Here is a 19,597-nt window from a genome sequence, read left to right as displayed (position 1 = left end):
CTAGACACATCATTGTGAAAACTTTGGACTTACAAAACAACGAATTTAAAATGCAGGAGAAAATTGAGGGAACTTTATTACAGTAGAAAGATTAAATTGCTACATATTTCTTCACACAAACTCTGACCAAGAAGAGATCCTGGAGTGGTATAATTCAAGTGCTGAATAATAACAGTGTTACCCTAAACTTATGTATCCAGAAAGCTAACATGCACATTTGATGGAGAAAGTAGTATTTTCCATGATAAACAAAAGCTAAAGGAATTCTTGAACAGTAACCCATCACTACACTGGATACTAAAAAGGAGCATACTACCTGAAAAAAATAATCAAAGGAAACACCGTATTGAATAAAAATCAATAGACTAATTTAGTAAATAGAAAAGATACAAGGTACTGGAAAACAACAAAATGGCAGGAAACATTACATATTTCTCCATATTTCCCAACTCCCTAACTAAAATAGAACAGTAGATTGGATCAAAAACAAACACACAAACAAACAAAAACTAAAACTAAAACAAAAGATCCAACCATTTGTTGTCTCCAAGAAATACATCTCACAGTTGAAAATAAGCACAATGTCCAAGGGAAGGAATGGAAAAGGACTTTTCATGCAAATGAGTGTTACAAGAACACAGGAGTCACCATACTGTTATCTGATAACAGTAAAATTAGTTATAAGGAAAGAACAGGGGGGCCAGGAGCATGCCCTAATGGTAGAGTTCTTGCCTAGCACGCATGAAGCCCTAAGTTCGATTCCTTGGTACCACATACATTAAAAAAAAAGCCAAAAGTGGTGCTGTAGCTCAAATGATAGAGCACTAGTTTTGAGGAAAGCCAAAGGACAGTGCTCAGGCCCTGAGTTCAAGTCTCACAACTGGCAAAAAAATAAAAAGGTAAGGAAGGATAATATATGTTAAAGAAGGGAATGATCCATGTACAGGAAATCACAGTGGCTAGTATATATTAATATACATAATGAAGCACCTAAGTAAATTAATCACTCTTAGACTTACAGAACATGATAAGACCCTAACACAATAATAGTGGAAGACATGAACACTCCACTCTCACCAAAGGCAAGATCAATTGCAAAAGATCAGCAAAGAAGCCTCTGAAATAACACCACAACACAAATGCACCTAATAGACACTATAACAACCATGATTCATATTCTTCCTCAGCAGACCATAGAACATTCTTCAAAACTGATCATATCCTAGGGAACTCAGCAAGCCTGAACAGACACAAAAGAATTGAGATAACTCCATCCATCCTATCTGATCACAATGAAATTAAACTAACCCTTACCAACCCCCCCCAAAATATGACATCAAACACTCGGGAGGTGGAGACAAGACAGTGGTGGAGCCATAGAAGAACTACCCTAGCGTACCAGTCAGGCTTAGCTGACACTGCGGTGTGTGACACAGGGGAAGAGGTAAAGTCACTTGTCAGTTTTCCATCATTCTTGTGATTCTGTTTATATTTCCCTTGTAGTTTTCTCAAGGTGAGGTGAAATGAGCTTTTAGACCCTACATCTCTGATCAGAGAGTGCTAGGGTAAATTGCCCATGGACAATCTAATAGAAATGGATACATTTCTAGAGACATACCAACTGGCTAAGCTGAACCAAGATATAAACATTTAAACAGGCCCATAACATGCAATGCGATTGAAAAAGTAGTTAGTAGTCTTCCAACAAAGAAAGTTTAGGTCCCATTGGATTCACAGCTGAATTCTATAAGACTTTTGAAGTTGAACTAATACTGGGAAATTTTTCCTCAAAAATTTCTATCAAATACCATGAAAGGCCCAATGTGAAACTCATTGTATGAAGCCAGCCATCACACTCATTGCAAAGCCAGGTAAGATGACCCAGTGAAAAAAGAGAACTATAAACCAGACTTTCTGATGAACATAGATTCAAATAAAATACTATTTCTAATAAAATACTAGCCAAAATAATCCAGTAATAGATCCGAAATCAAGTGGGTTTATCCTAGAGATGTAAGTCTGGTTTAACGTATGTAAATCAATACACGTAATTTATCACATTAAGGGAACCAAAGACAAAAAAACAAAGAAAAATTAAAAACAATTAGAATTACAACATATAAGTGACTTCAAAGTTCAGAAACATTTCTGAATAAATAAAACACATAAGAATGTTATATTTGACTGTGCTAACATTAACACATTTTTTAGATTATACCATTTTTGCATGGGGGGAGATAAACCACAGACTGCAAAAGGTATTTGTGAAAGACATAACTGGCAAAGGTTATGAAGAATATTTGAAGGTCTTTCAAAGCCATAATAAAAAGTCCCCAACACAGTAGTTAAGCATATGGATCAATAGAGAGCAACTATCTCAACCAATACATGAGAACAGGAAAGTTAACCTTAGTAAACAAGGAAATGACTTATTTGATATAGACAGGGAGAGAATGGTATTAATCTAACATGTCCCCAGGTGTCATCCACCAGTATGGGGAATGTGGGAATACAAATGTCTTCCAGGGAACAGGAAATTGGTGTTTCAGGAACTTGGAGTCAACTGCATTGTATACATTTGAATCTGGGGATGGGGATGCAAACTGGGAAGAAACAGCACATAGGCAATTAAGATATGATTGTGAATAAGATTGCTCAGGGAGACTTCTCCAGATTCAAAGGCAATGAAGGAAAGCCAATAGATTAACATTCAGAGAACTGGGACCATTCTATCACTTGTCCCAAGCCAATGAAGTAAAGCCAAGGGAAAAATGCTTCCTTTAGTGTTAAAACTAATGGAGTTTTTCATTTTTTATTTTTCCATGTTTAAATCACTTTTGTTGTTACTACACAAATGAACTTGTAAAAGCAAATATATTTGTAAAATATAAGACATTTCTGTACTGTTTATTCTCTCCGTGGATGGTTGAGTTTGAGCATAAGAGCATTTGAAAGGTTGTACATCCATTTTAATAGACTAATGTCCATTAGGGAAGGAAACAAATTAAAACACAAAATTCTGAAGGAAAGTTATGTGTTTATTTTCACAAATGTTCATAAAATAACAAATGCCATTGGCAATTTTATAATGCCTAGTAGAAATTACATTGTGGGCTGTGAGGCTTTTTATGTCAAGTAACCATTTTGGAAATTTGGATCTCTATTCACTGTTGAAGTTGGCTTTTGTATTCTTACAGAATGACACAGATAAAGTGGTAAAGTGCAGAAGAGGAATACTCCACAGGCATGAGACCTAAAACACACATTTTTTGTAGTTAGTTATTTTGGACAGGTTAAACATTCCTGTGGGAACATATATACATAATATATGTAATATGTATTAAACCATTATGTATCACAAAACTTCTGGACCATAAAAAAATTCATGAAGAAACAATGGCTTTTCAAATATACCTGAAATTTTTATGAAATAAATAACATTTATATATAAAGCTGTAGAAATTGACAATGAAAATGAATGTCTCTACTATATAAAAATGTATCATTTAATGTGTTCAAATTTTACATAAGCCAAAATATTTCTATTGTTGATTGAAAACAGATTAATACATGAAATGTTAGCAATACAACATCATAAAAAAGCCATGAACAATGCAAATACATTTTAATTATATAACATATCAACCTACTTATGCAGAGGATACCATGAATGCACATTTTAAAGTGAGCACTGACCAGAAGTAAAAACCTAAGTGCTCATAATTTGATCAAACTACAACTTTCCTTTCTGAAAGACAATCTACACATAAAATCCTATAACAATGAGCTCAAATTCATCCTTACCTACATTATCAACAATTACTTATGTACGTCTTAAAGACTGAAGATACAAGAAAAGCCATGGAACAGGAAACAAAAGGAGCCTTCTCTAAAGTTACATTTATGATCATTTAAACATTTAAACTGTTGGTTCAAGTTAATGAGACTTCAGAAAATTCATTTGGTCCATCCATAGATTAAAGCTAGGTCATTGTTGACTTGAGTGGAATGCTGTTATTACCTCCTGGTTTTATAAATGCTTTGTTGTTAATCAGACTTTCTAAAATTCTTCCTAAGTCCCCTCTCCTAGATGTTATAACTTATTGAAATTAGAATTTTCTTCTAATTAACATCTTTACCTGTTACTCAAACTTCATAGGAGAAAATTGACCAATTTCGTGCAGGAATAAAAAAATATATAACCCATCTACCAACCAGGGCTTTTTTAAAGCAAAAACTCTTATATTCATAAGAATAATAATAATGAACTGCCTATATTCATTGCCTGTAAGAAACAGGCTAACCTTCAAAATATTAATTTCATTCCAAGAAAACATTGCAGTCACACAGAATGCTAAAATGATTCTGCACTGAAACTGAACATGATATAAAGTCACTCTTTCAACCTGTTTGTGGCACACTTGGTTATCTTATACCAAAAGCAACCCTTGATCAATCACATAAATCACACACATATACACACATACTTCACTCAGCAGTAACTACTCTTATGAAAAGCCAATGCTGGTACAAAATATTCTCTACCTAAAGTATATTGTGCTTAGAGCTGATAACTATACTCTGTAATCATTTTGGAAAAATAAGATATGTCTTATTTTTAAATATGATTTAAAATTTTTGAACATCTCTTCCTAGAATAATTTTTCATTAAAATTCTGGTAACTTCTTCACTCTTAGAAAAAAATTAAATCTCTTAGTCCCAGGAAACAAATATTTAAAGCACCATGATACATGTCATTTGTTAACATTTGCTCTCATGTTTTTATGCATTGCTTTCTCTCAAATTTACCCACAAGAGCCTTAGTCTATTAATAATGCTGTGTTGAGGAGGTCTTCTGGAAGTTTTACACTGTGTGCATGCATCTGTGTGAGGATTTGATATATGTATCTATTATTGTAATTTGTTTGGATTGGCAACAGTTCAGATGTGATGCTTTCTAGTCAATAACTAATCTATTGTTTAAACTCGGATCCGAATATTTCCTGAGTAACATATAAAAGCACAGAGCTAAGTCCCATAAAGAAATGATTATCAAGGTGAAGGACCAGTCACATTGTCATGCAGCCACTTTTTCAAGGGGAGTGATCATTTTTCTAAATGAATGAACTTCATCATTCCTATATAAGCTAGGACTTCTAGTACAAATTTTGAGACTGTTGGTTTTGAAGCTACCTAATAAATGAGTTAGCATGAATAATTTCATAGCCATATGATTTCACAACTTTGATCCCATAGATATATCTGACTTTGTGTAAGTCACACCTGGAATGGCTCATCTTTCATTTACTAGGACAAGAATAAACACTTGCAGAACAAAATAGGCACTATAACCATATCATGCTCCTCCTATGATTCTAGAATCATAACATAATTTTAAAGTAAGAACACTAGATCATAAGGCATCTTATGGGCACAAAAATGAGTAAACATTATTATGGTCTCCATTTTACTTTTTATAAATAGTAGGCAGTAGATACTCAATAACTATTTTAACAGATGCTATTCCACATAAAACAACTTTAGTCTGAAAATGACTTTGTTCAAAATCTTTTATTTACTCAGCAAAACTCCTAATGTTCCAATTTCACTAACCAGTTGTTTACAAGTGTCTTAAAATCCAAGTCAGCTTAAGAAAGCAATTACATAAAATTAAAAGTAGGAAATCTATACAGCATCATGAGCATTTTAAAACATTCTTAATTATGTAAAAAAGCAGCAATTCTTCCTAACCCTTTTGCTCCATAAAACAATACATGATGCATCCGCTCACATAAATGACCCTCTAATCTGTCAGGAGCTAGCTTGACCTGGAAACCACCCACCATTGCCCAGAGGGAACTGCCCCCTTCACTGGAAGAATTGACTTATTGAAGTCATCCACAAAGCAATGTCTACAATTTTAACTCATAATCAAAGATTATTTTGCTTGTTGAAGTGGCATGTCAATTTTTTGTACTTTGTCACCAGTTCTGGGATGTTTGCCACCAATGAAAACATGGTAAGTTATTGATTCCTTCATGATAGGTCACAACTTCATATGTACACCCAAGAGAAAACTGTCTCTTTCTTCTTATATACTCTTTTGGTTCTGCTGTTGGTTCTATACCTTCTTAAAATATACTTAAATTTTCAAGCTTTATTTTTTCAGAAAAATATCAATGTTATGCTTCATTAAAATGACTCATAAATGATTCCCTAAAACCTATGCTTCATAGTATGAATAAAAAAAAGAACAGGAAAGAAGACAGAAATACTTTTATTAAAGAAAAACAAGAGAAATTCTTCACTGAAGAAAGAAAAGAGAACATATCACCTTGAAATCTACTTAAAATTTTTGTTACATTTACATTTTTATAAACTATTTAAAACCATACCCCTTAAACCCCTAATAGTGCTAGAATTTAATGTTAAAGGCCAATGGACTATTTCCTTAATAACGGGAAGTGGTTATCAGTAATCTCTAGTGCTTTATATTGTCCCATTAAAAAAATGTTTCCCAGTGAGAAGCACAATCTAAACACTGCCAGATTACTACATTCTCAAGTTATTTCTTTCCAATACTGTTACATGCTTCCTACATAGCAAAAGCTAAAGTAGCTGTTAGCTAAAATTAAGCTAATTGCTGCATAGTATAAGTAAATGACAACTGTTTTGATTCCAAGTAGTTGATTATTAAGTCCTGAGGGGAAAGCTTGTTAAATTTATGATTCATAGTGACTTATGAAAGCACTCAATGATCAAATTTACAACTTCTACATAATGATTCTACATAAATATTCTTTATTGTGAGAAAAATATATTATTCTATATTTAAAGAAGACAGGCAACACTTCTACCAATGATCATCAGCAAATGCAATTCCATTTCCTCCACATATACCTTACAAGGTGACAGCAAATTCATTTAATCAGTCCACAAAGTTGTAATAAGGAACTGGTTTCATCATGACATTTTTTAAAATATTTTCACTTATTCCTATCATATGGATTCTAAGCTTATAAGAGGAAATCTGCTTGAAAAGGTAAATGTAATCAGTTAATAAACATTTTCTGATGGTTCTAAAGGCAGAAATATCACAAGACAGCCCTAATAGAACATAGAAAAAGTACAAATAAGTAAAATTGAGCAGTCAAAGTTTCATTTTATAGCCTATTCTTTCCTTCCTATTACATTATTTTTGTTTTTGTAAAAGAGAGTAAGACAGGAAAGAAGGAAGGAAAGAAGGGAGGGAGGGAGAGAGGAAGGAAGGGAGGGAGGGAGGGAGGGAGGGAGGGAGGGAGGGAAGGAAGGAAGTCTTGGAAAAATTCAATTTTAACCAATATTGTATTTTCCAATATGATAACATAATATCATGAGGAGGAAAGGGGTAAGGGTATTATTGGTAAAGAAAGGCTGGATCAATGAAAATCCATAGGATTTCCAAAATTTTCAAACCACCCAGCCATGCTCAATAATATAATTGGGTTTTCCTTGATAATCCCTTCCTGAGTGCCTGACATTGCAGCCATAGCACTAAAACCCAAAGCACTTATACAAAGACATAACAATATCAATAGCTAAATTCTAGATGAAGGTTTCCTCTTACCAAAATGAACACCTCATCTCATCTTTTTACTTCACTTAAGGTGTTTTGGCTTAAGGAGGACAAAAGGAATACCAATAAGTAGTGGAAACATTTCAGTTTCTTGCTACCTCTAAATTATCTCTGAAACTAAATTATCATTTGTTCAGCCAAGAGTTTATTGCTTTAAGAAAATAATACAGGTTTCCCTATTACCAATTCTTTAAAATCCTATGCTTTCTTAGATAAATGCTTTTAGAACAGTCTGCCATTCAATAATCTCACTTCTAAATGTATAATAAAATATGCAATAGGAGTGATCCTATTCTTTTATCCTTTATAAACGCAAGCGGCCAATTGTCTTCCAGTGCACATTCTCCTCTGCGCCTCTTACTTAATTCTTCTAAATAAAATGTTTAAAACATGTTCCACAAAGAGAAGTTACTCTCCTTTAGTAGCTAGAGTTTATCTAATATCTTTCCATCAGGACTTGGTTGTTAAAATTCAACAAGTAATGTCCAACTATACCATCCCATTAAGTTAACTGTAACTGTATGATTATTATTCAAGTATTAGAACCCTTCATTTTCTTCATATTCCATATACTTTCTTTTTTAAGATCATCTACGCCACGGCAGCATAGTCCTTGTTTTGTTCGTCGTTTTCATTGTCTTGAGGACTAGTGATTTTTACTTCTGGCCTTGGAGGTCTTTGAGAGTCTAAATCAGCCTGGAGGAAAATAAGTCAAAACGAAAAGATTAAGTAAGCTCTTTGATTTTTTTTAAAGCGATTAAAATTTGCAAAGAAAAAAAACATTTTCATATTAAAACATTCTATTAAGCCATATACGTACTCAATTAAAAATAGTTTATTGCTACCCTATCCTTTAGTTATTTAGATGGTCATTACTGTTAAGGTTAAGGCACTCCTTTGATACGGTGAAAACATGCTGATGTGACCAATAGGCCTTCACTGTAAAGCACCCTTTCAATACAGATTTCCCTTTAAATAAGCTAAAAAATCTTTAAGGATGGGGCGCTTTGTGTCTTCGACCTTTTCCTGGTGCCCCAGCTTCCTTGGGTGAAATATTATCAGTTATCCAAGCGACCCTCATGCCAGCCAGGCTGCTGTGGACACTCCATAGACACCTCGAGGAAGCTACATGCTAACCATAGCTTCTTCTTGCTGAAGCACAACTCTGGCTGGGGGAGACTCCCAAACCATGAGTCTAACAGCCTAGGCTAACTCCAGATCACACTCCAGCTCCACCTTTTCATCCACACCAAAGGCTAGCCCAAGGGAAAACCTGTGATTGGTGCAAACATAGTCCCTCATTTGCATGAGAGTGCTGTGATTGGTGCAAGTACCCCTCCCTCCAGGCTATAATAAGCAGGCTGCTTGACCCACCTTGTGAGCTGGCTTGGAGACATTGATACCCTTTCACATGTCTTGGTACCCATTATACTTTTGATTTTTATAAAAAAAAAAATCAAAGGAAGAGTTGATAATGTAGAAACAGCATAGTGGCCCTAGCTGCCACACCAGCAGCCATAGTCAGGTGGGAGTTCCAGGGTGCCGCCAGGGGAAGGGAAGCAAACAGAAACTGGGAGGGTGGCCAATACATTAAAAATCTACTGTCACTGCAAGAGTTGCATGGAGCTGCCAGGAGTCTCGGGTATCCTGGGCCTAAAAGTTATAAAGGTCAAGAATCCTAAAACCCTAAGGCCCAATAGATGCAAGACTTGCCACTGTAGGGCAGCGGGTGTGTAGGCCTATGATTGTTGCTTGCTCTCACCTGTGCCAGCACCCACTGCTGCTAGAAGCTGGTGAATACAGTGGCTGCCAAGTGCTGAGGCCATGTGATTGCAGTCCAGAGCAGTTAAGGCTTCAACTTTAATGCTTACAGCAATGCCTTCTGGCTTCTAAAGCCTGAAACAATAAGGCCTGAGCTTTCCAGGCTGGGATCTGTTCGCAGCTGGGTCTTCCCAGCTCTTCATCATTGGGCTCTCAAAAGTCAAGACTTCCAGCACTACCAGCTCTGCTTACCCACAATTCCTATCTGAGTAGACCAAAAGGATTTCAGTCAGCTGATTTGAAATACCTTTTCTGGGATCATAGTCTGCCTGTGTTTTAAGAGCAGACTCATTTCTTATGTGCAAATGTTCATTTTCTCATTCCTATTCCTCAGTGAGTTTTCTTTTTAAAAGCACAGTTCTACTTTTCAGTCGAGCATTTTCAGAGATAAGAGTAAAACACAGAGGTTCTGGGCTCAACCTCATGAATGCAGCCCATTTCCAATGCTCCCCTAAGCTTGAGCTTCCTGCTACAATTTACAAAATTGTGGTTAATACCTAGTACCTAGTACTTAATAGCTATGCACCTAGTACCATCAAGTATCTGGCATATAAAAACAGGTAGAGAAATTCAAGGTGCAGAAGCAGCTTTTCTCCTATAGCAACTCTCATTCCTGTTGTTTGGAATTCTAATTTGTTATTAATGGTATTATCACTTCATTTATAACTTGTCTTCCCCACTAGACTGAAAACAGGGCGGGGGAGGAAGCAGGAGGTTAAGAATAGAATAAGCTGATTTTCTATGTATGCTCTGTGAAATTCTAGGGTCTCCAAAGCCCCAAAAGTTCCACCATTTGACACAAGATCAGCTTTTCTAAACCCCACAGCCACAATTTATGTTCCAGAAAGGAAGATAAAGTGAAAACAAATGCATATGGATATTCCTGAAGCTGTATTGTTTCACACAGGCACCTTGTAAAGTATCTTAAAGGCAGTCTTGAATATAGCATACACTCAGTCTCTCAATAAATATCTGTTGCCTATTGTGTATTTGTCCTATATTTTCTGTTAACTCCATAAGAACTGAGAGAAAATGTTACTTGGTGAACTGAATGGATTGTTTTAGTCATTTTATAAGACTCTGAAAGAGAGAAACAGAGGAACAGAGACAGAAAGAGAGAGAGAGAGAGAGAGAGAGAGAGAGAGAGAGAGAGAGACAGAGACAGAGAGAGACAGAGACAGAGAGAGACAGAGACAGAGACAGAGACAGATAGACAGACAGACAGACAGACAGACAGACAGACGGGGGGAGGAGAGAAACTGAAAGGAATTTACACCAGCATTTGTAAACGGGTTGGAATAAGTCAAAGCTGAAATAAATTGACTACTATGGGATCTTCCCTACCCTACCATAAGTGGCTTTCATGCAAGTCCTAATGGGTATGCACACACAGGTATATAGAAGAATAGCCGTATACCTCATATACCTCATCTTGTCCATTGTTCACTGCTTGAGACTTTCTTTCCTCTTCCTCTGTTGGTTGAAGCTCGTTAACCTGGTCCAGTTCCTCTCCATTTTCTTCATCAGTGCCTCCATGTACACGAGCAGGACCTTCCTTCTCCCTGTGATCCGGGATCTCTTCAGTTGGTTCAGGGGCATCACCAGCCTTCCTGCCCACAGCTTCAACTTCTCCATTCATTCCTGAAAAGTCGTCTTTCTGTTCTGCATCCTTGTTTGCTTTCTCTCCATCTTCTTCCTCATCAACTATTTCTGCTGGCCGCTGATGGATCAAAAGAAATCATGGAGAAAACTAAGAAGCATGACAGCAATTTTTCCACTGTGTATGAAGCTGGTTATAATAATTATCATGGTTTAGTTGAGTTAAAATAATCTTACATCTGCCTGATACAGATTGTATACAATATGTTTACATTTACTAAGTATCAACCATACGCCACACTTCAAAGTCACAATGGTCTTGTGAACTTGGTACTGTTCCCTTTTTGCAGATGAGTAAACTAAGACAATGGAAGCCCAATAATATAGTTCAAAGTATACTAGAAGAGTCAGAATTAGAACTAAGCATGTAACTCCAGAACCAGTACTTGTAATTGCCATGAAAGACAGGAAACTAAATGACAAGGTCCTTGGACAGCATTTAGGGGAATGTTGGATTCCGAAGAGGAGGCAAAAAATAGGTCTTCATGAAAAGTTTTCATTCTCAGCACTCTAGGCTACAGAGACCAGGATGTGAACAGCTTTGAACACAAGGCCTAAGAGAACTAAAAGCTTCCCTTCAAAACTTAAGTCTTTCATAAACTCAAATTAAGCATTTTTTTTACTGTTTTGGGAGGAGAGATGTAAATCTGTTTTAAAAGCAAACAAGAAGCCAAGTTCCAGAGCCAAGACTGAAAAGTAAAGACAGCCAAGTTCAAGTCATGGCCAGGCACTTTTTGTCCACTACTTAATTTCTGTAGGTTTCAAGTTTCCCATCTGCAAAATGTGAAGATAATAAAACTTCCATGGGGATTAAATGAGATGTGTTATGTCAGATGCCAAGCACAATACCTAGCACATCACAAACCCATAAGAACATAGAAATCCCTTTCTGTCTTGCCATTTATAATACATTCTTTCTTGGAACTATCATGTTCTTTGTTGCCATCAATAAAATAACAGTCTTTAAACATAGGGTAGAAAGAACATATAATTTGTTATATGCTAAAGTCACAGACCTGTTTCTTTCAAGTCCTAGACTAGAGTTTGGGACTTAATTATTACCGCTCCTTTCTAGTTCTAAAAATCAGTTCTCTTCTACTTAAGGAAATAATTGTTATGACAACAATAAGAACTACCACAATGTTTCCAGCTTAGGAAGTGAAAGGGGAAAGAAAATGGAGCTAGGTAGACTAAGTGTCCAAAACAAAATTCTACACATTAATTTGAAAATGAAAAAGTTGGAATCATGAATTTTATGATCTATTAAAAATGAAGTTCCTCCAACCATCCCATTAAAAGATGGGCCAAAAACTTAAGAGAGTCTTCTCTGAAGAAGAAATAAGAATGGCCTATAGACACATGAAGAAATGCTCAACATCTCTGGCCATAAAAGAAATGCAAATCAAAACAACTCTAAGATTCCACCTCACTCCAGTTAGAATGGCCAGGATCAAGGAATCTAATAACAGATGCTGGAGGGGATGTGGCCAGGAGGGATCACTACTACACTGTTGGTGGGAGTGCAAACTCATTCAACCACTATGGAAAGCAGTATGGCAGTTCCTCAAAAGACTAAACACAGAGCTTCCCTATGACCCAGCAACTCCACTACTTGGCATTTACCCAAGCATCCAGAAACAAGGACATACTAAATCCACTAGCACAGCGATGTTCATTGCAGCACTATTTACCATAGCAAACATATGGAACCAACCCAGATGCCCCTCAGTTGAGAGTGGATCAACAAGATGTGGTATTTATACACTATGGAATGCTATGCTGCTGTCAGAAAGAATGTCATCACCCCATTTGTAAGGAAATGGAAAGACTTAGAAATAAGCCAGACTCAAAGGAACATAGGCTGAATCAATAGTTTCCCTCATTTGTCATAATCAGTAGAAACCTTGGTCTCTCCTAGCAGACATTTACAATAGAGCAAAACCTAGATATGTAAGACCATATTGAATGATGGTAAATGAAAGGACCTCCAGGATATAGAAACAAAAGCCATATAATGAGTGATTGTTGTTCTTAATGTGCTGTGGTATCTCTCATCTCTTTTGCTGTCCCTTGGTTATCTCATATTGTTACAGTATTTTACCTTGTTATCTGATATATTGTATATATGCTTATTTGGTTATTTGAAATCGGATAGGGAAGGGGGGAGAACAAGATGAGGGGTGGGGGTGGAGGGAGGGAAATGGGGACCAAAACAGGAGAATGGGTATCAATGTTTGTGACTTTCATCTCCAGTTAATTACCCAAAAGCCAGGAAGTGAGGCTGTGGTAGTTCAATTGGTATAGAGTGCTGATCTTGAGATCAGGAAGTTGGGGGACAGCACCCAGGGCCCTCAGTTCAAGCTGTAGAACCAGAACAAAAAAAGTTCTTAATTCGATTTTATGATATAAAAGATACATTTATTTAAACATCAAAGAGGAGCAAATAGTATTCTTGAGGTTTTTTAAAAAAAAATAAATATCACAGCCCAAAATGACAGATTTCTTAATAAATTACCTCTGAACCTTGAGTAATTGTACACCACTTTCCCAGAAATTATCATATGTGTACTGCTGTGAAATTTAGGGTTTTTTCAGTCTTAAAGAGAAGTTATATAATATTCCTTAATTTTAAAAAATATTTATTTGAGAAGTAATGTACCCACTACCTGATGAATGTAACTGTAACTCCTCTATATATTATCTGGACAATAAAAATACACTTAAATGAAACACTTGACTCCACTTATTTAGAATTTGTGTATAGTCCTTGCTTCTCTGAGAGATACTAATAAGTTTCTGCTAAAGTCTCATTAGGTGGCTATATATGAAAGGAAAGTCATCATTGAAAGTGGATAGCATGTTTTCTTTAAGTTCTAGACTACTTTCTGGTCTTTTTTCTTTTAATCTATTACCGAAACCTATATATTTTTTCTTCACCTTTTACTGCAAAATGCTTATACCCCTGGATAGGAAAGAAGGCCTTGGCCCTAAGTCCAGACTCTGTTCTGTCATTGTTTTCACCCTTACTCTAGTAAGGGCAGAGCTGTACTTCCATCCTGCTATTTCTCTTATACTTTCCCAGTGTCATTTCCTTAGTAGGCATATCAGGGGAAGCCACAACTAGTTAGCTCATTTTTAAGAAATGCAAGATTCTGAAACTGATTTGATCAATTTAAACATGATGGTCATGTTAGTTAAAAGGCTTATAATCCTTTAAAATATCCTGGGTCTACAGTAAAATGTATATTGTACTATGACATTACAATTCAGGGCAAACAAAAATGCTGCGATGACAGATCTGTAATGAATAAATGAAAAGCAATGTGCTTTTTGGTGTAATCTCCTTTGAAGCAGGCATTAAATTATTAAAGATGTACCCAGTGTATACATCAATCAAATCATCCCCAGAAGGAACCTTTGCCTTTATACCCATACCGAGAAAGAGAGAGACAGAGACAGAAAGAGGGAGGGAGAGAGGAGGAAGGGAGAAAGAATTTGTACCATGGTAAAGACCTGCAAGGAAGGAGAAAAGCAAAGGGAAAAAAGAGAACCCTCCCTCTACCAGAGGGTGAGTGTTCATGATAGATGGGAACTGAGAAATACAGATGGCAAGGGAAGAACCAATTGGAGACTCCCTTGATTCTTCTTACTCCTCTCACTAAAGACAAACTATGGAGACCTGGTATTCTGCACACAATCAAGAAATCAAGCCCACCCTGACACAGGGGCTCTTACAAAAGAGAGTGTCTTCGCTGAATGGAACTGGAAACAGTACTCCCACACAGAACATTGTCTTATCTGCCCGAAAAAGCTAGTTACACAATCCAATAGCTTGTGTGTCACACCTGGGAATATCATAAGAGAATACCAGGGAAAGATGTTAAGTCTGCTGATGTTGTCTTCCACAGTGAATTCAGCTTGCTACTGCAAAATAAGCTGAGCAGAAGGAATAGGACAGAAAGAGAGGAAATCACTCAGGCCTCAAGCTGGTGAACTCACCTCTGTCCACTTCAGGAGACTCTCATGAACTTGAGATCTCACAGGATTGCTGTAAGAACCAAATGAGATCATACACATACAAGACCATTAGGAAATGAACAGATTTGACACGCTTATGATTATCACTCCATCTTCTTGTCAGGAATATGGAGGAAGTTGCAAGTTGTTTAGTAAAAAGCTGTAGTAAAGTATTTGCATTTAGGAAATGTTTCCAACTGGACCACATTAGGCTGTTTTACTTCTAAATCTCACTCACATGAAGATAAACAAGATGCTTAGTGATTGTATGTATGGGCTTATACAGTTCAAGTGTATACTAAGATCTGTCACAGAATTATTTTTAAAAAACTCATTGTCAGTCAACTGGCTGAAAGCTGGAACAAAGTGATACTGCCTGCTGATGGTAATTTTGAGTCAAAAGGCAATTCTACAAGATCCACTCCAATGACATCACCATATCATTGTTTATATGTTATTATCAAGGAAACATCCTTGTAAAAGTGATACATCAGAAGATATTTTACCTATGCTTAACAGTCTCCCTCATGTACATAATATTAAAATTTTAGTCAATGTGTGAGTAAACTTTTAAGAGAGAATTGGTTTTCAGATTGAATTTCATTCAGTAAGAAGCACATAGAACTCAAAATTTTAGGTCAAGCTCATGCCTGTGAGCAATTATATAATATTCTGAATGTTTCACTGGCATAAAGAAAAACAGACATTAACACCCTGTCTTAAATACTCATTTAAATAACTGGTATATGTAATCATATGTGTGTCAGTGTCTGTAGAAGCCATTTAAACTTATATGATATCAGTCTCCCAGTCTCCTTGCTGTATTCACAGCACTTTAGATTAATGGACAAAACACACACACGTGTGCAATTACAATGTAGACTTTTAACAGAGGCAGTCATATTTTTTAAATCTTCTATTTTTCCTTTCACTTATTTTTATTATATTTAAGTAGTTGTACCAAGGAGTGTTAATTCCATTTCTTTTTAAGAGTACAATATTTTTGTAACTAATTGCTGTTAATATTTGTTAGGAAAGCAATAACAAATTTGGGGTTTTTTTCCTCTAAGATGACAACAGGGTTGGCATTTTGAATGCATTTTGCCTGCGTTTGCCTACATGCATATCTTGCTATTTGTTTTGTCCGTGACATTCTGAGAAAGTGACTGATTTGTATGGAGAGACAGGAAAGGTCTGGTACTTATTATTGCTGGCTACATCCTAGCAGAGCCCACTCAGGGAAAACCATAAGCATTCAGGCTTTCCAGCGAATATGCATGCAGTTACTAAGGTTAACTCAGCATTCTTGAGTGGTAAGGGGAAGGAAGATGGAATATGGAAATCATATGGAAATAAGGCACGAAATATGGAAAGCATCAATTACCTGGAAGGTATTTCCACAGACAGATGAAGCTGCCCAAATGACTTCCACTTTGAACTCACATCACACTTCTGACAATAACGGCCAAACCCCAAATTAGAAATAGAGAGAGACAGCTATGCTTTCCATCTTACTTCGAAGAAAATGTCCATATTTTTAAATATGTACATCAAAATTCCCAAGTGATATGTTTTCATTTTTAAGACCTTTGCTATCTGAAATAACAGCACAAGTTAGAATTTTCTAGTTAAGCTATCCCTCACCTAAACACCACCCCTCTCTTTCTTTTTTCTGCCTTCCCTTGCTGAAATGTACCCAACATAGAGGTGGAATGTGGGATCCAATAAAAATGAAAAGACTCCCTGTGTGTGTCCGTTTGCTCATGTTCTATCTGCTACATTTAGAATTTAGGGGAAGTGTGTAGATTTGTGAAGGCTTTAGAATAGAAGGTGTTTCTGTGGATTTCATGGTAGAAGCATAGATGTTGAAAGTACAGAAATTATCACACTTGTTTTTATTTCTGTTCCCATGGAAACAGAAATCATCTCCTACCCAAGTTGAATGAGGTATTTTGAAATAATCAGTTTCAATTCTTCATGATAGCAAAGTGCTGTTTTTTGTTTTTAGCTTTCAGGGGCTTACTTTTCCAGAACAAAAAGTATTTAAGAAAAAGAAAAAGGTGATTTTGATGGTGATAGTCAGAAAGCCAGAAACCCTACAATAGAGGTGGCCTGTCCTCAGAGTTGTGACTGCCATATACAAAACTGTTTCTGGCCACATGCTAGAAGCTGGCTCACCCAGGCTCTGAATCACTCACAAGTAAAATGTACAACCAGCTGATCACTTGAATTTATATGGCATGAGGCTATTTAATCCTTGGGTAAAATATCGCCTCCCACCACCACCCTGAACAAGTTTACAAGTTTTCTCACTTTAAAAAAAAAATGTTACTTTTTCCTTCATTTACTCAGAAATCTTAGGGCCACATTTTAAACACAGTTCAACACAAATGGAAATCAAATAAACACACATCTAACCTGATGTCAGGCAGAGCCTTAACTAGCGATACACAGGGAAATGAAGAACCCTAGTTATCCTCATCCTGATCCTTACAATACTCAGCATGAATCAGATGAGCCATGACTTACTGGCCCATTGCACCTTTGCTGCATCCTTCTCATGAGTTGGGCTGAGGGGCCCTCTCCTCAGGCAGGATATGTTGCTACTCATGGGACAATCAGAAATCCCCACTTCATCTCACTGAAATTTTAAGGGAAAGAACATTGTTTCTGGTCTGGTAGTGACCTCTAGGCTACAGATTCTTATCTGTATAGAACAGTAGTCAGAAGCTATTTAATCAAAGGAACTGGGAAAACAACATAAATACGCTACTAAGGACAAGAGTGTTGTAACAGAGAGTAAGCTACAGAATGCACAGCCTACTTGGAGGGATTACGAAACTCCTAAAGTGTCTCTCTCAGGGAATCTGACTACAGTATCAAGTTGACATCCTAGGCATAGGTTCGATGAAGTCATCTTATTCTCCTTCTGACCGATTAATATAAACGTTGTTTCTGGTTAAATACTGTACTGAACAAATGCAGAGGGTATTTTTTTTCCTAACTTGCTTCTGACGTCCCTTTAAAATGTCAGCAAAGGCAAGTTAAAAGTGTTGAAACCATAGACCACACAACACTAATAAGGAAATAGCTATAACATTTGAGGAGCAATAAAGCTAATGAATGGGGAGCCAGTGAGACAAGATCTGAGTAAAATAAAATTTCAGCCTACAGAAAGGGAAACCAAGCAGTAAACTTTCCATGTTCCTTGTACTGAACCCAAGGAGAATAAATGTCTTCACCCAATGGCAAGCCCTCTCAGACCCCATAGTCAGATCACAAACAACTGAACTGCCTTTAATACAAAACACTAAAAGCCTCCTTTGAAAGGAAACAGACCATCACATAAAGCAATGAGACAATGTAAAGGCAAACACATTAGCCTACCAAAGCTTCATGGATGCTGGCAGATGAGAGACACGTGGAGTGAGCGACAAAGCAAAAGTGGTCATTTCTGACCAAGCAATGAGAAGAGGATTAAGAGAGTCACACTTCAGACAAAAAAGAATTCCAAGCCAGGGAAACCCAAGCTTTAAATATTTTATTATGGCAAAATGTACATACACATTAAAATCTCCATCTTAAGGAGCCTTCAATGAACAATACAAGGACAACAGATCATTTCTAATGGGAAGTCAACCCATCTGACCTTTACACAGAGGGAGAGCCCATTTCTATTAGTCTAGACACAAACTTGCGCTTTGCCCCAAAAGCAGAGTTGCTTGATTTCATCACCATTGATATTGGGGCTGGCTAGGTTCAATGGTAAGAATTCTCACATGAATTCCACATAGTTGAAACCATCCATAACCTCTCCCACCAGATGCCAACCACAGTTCTCCAGTTACGTATGACAGGAAAACACCATGTCTCCAAGAACAGTCCCCTTTTAGGGACAAAATTGCCATCAGCTGAGAATTGTTCTGGGTGAAACCTCTGTCTCTGGTCCTCAAGTCCATTCACTGCATAAACACCTTGAAGAGCCAACCCAGAACAGTCAGTTCTCTGACCACAGTATGCCCGGATTACGAAGGGAATCCATGGAGAATGGACTCCAACACAGATGTTCAAGACTTTATTTCTAAAAGTTGGTCTGCTTTTCAACAATGGGTAAATTTACATACACAATTTTGGGTAATATTCACACACACACACACACACACACACACACACCTTCAAGATCTTTTCACTAGTTACAATGCATATTCATTTATATCACAACAAAGATATTAACTAGCTAATAGCCCTCAGAGAATATGTAAGTGAATCTTTCTTATAAATAAGTGGAAAACAATAACCGAATGTCCTCTCTTATGTAGAAAATTGTTTTCATTCCTTCCCTAGGTTAAAAACAGGCTTTATGACTTAGAAAAAATCATATTAAGGGAAGTAAGCCAGACCCAAAGAAACATAGGCTCCATGGTTTCCCTCATTTGTAATAGTATATGTCTAGTATTCTCCTAGCAGAGGATCACAATGGCTCA

The 19,597-nt window shown here is 36.6% G+C and overlaps 1 protein-coding gene across 3 annotated transcripts in view; it reads right to left on the bottom strand.

The window, feature by feature from the left end:
* Positions 1–7,065: 7,065 nt before the first annotated feature.
* The window catches only part of Dcdc2 (doublecortin domain containing 2), a 135,093-nt gene continuing 122,561 nt past the window's right edge, over positions 7,066–19,597 (bottom strand). For 2 of the 3 annotated variants that reach the window (XM_090356308.1, XM_090356309.1), the window contains exons 10-11: positions 10,855–11,157; positions 7,066–8,312 (exon numbers count right to left, since the gene is read on the bottom strand). In XM_090356308.1, coding sequence (XP_090212434.1) covers positions 8,208–8,312; positions 10,855–11,157 — 408 coding nt within the window. In that variant the 3' untranslated portion in view covers positions 7,066–8,207. The remainder of the gene's footprint in view (positions 8,313–10,854; positions 11,158–19,597) is intronic. The other variant, XM_090356310.1, reaches the window with a different exon arrangement.

The sequence above is a fragment of the Megascapheus bottae genome, chromosome 22, assembly GCF_031878675.1.
Source record: "Megascapheus bottae isolate mThoBot1 chromosome 22, mThoBot2.hap1, whole genome shotgun sequence".
In the NCBI taxonomy this organism is placed as follows: Eukaryota; Metazoa; Chordata; class Mammalia; order Rodentia; family Geomyidae; genus Megascapheus; species Megascapheus bottae.
The sequence above is the reverse complement of the archived record's forward strand: the minus strand, read 5'-3'. Positions and strand labels throughout refer to the sequence as shown.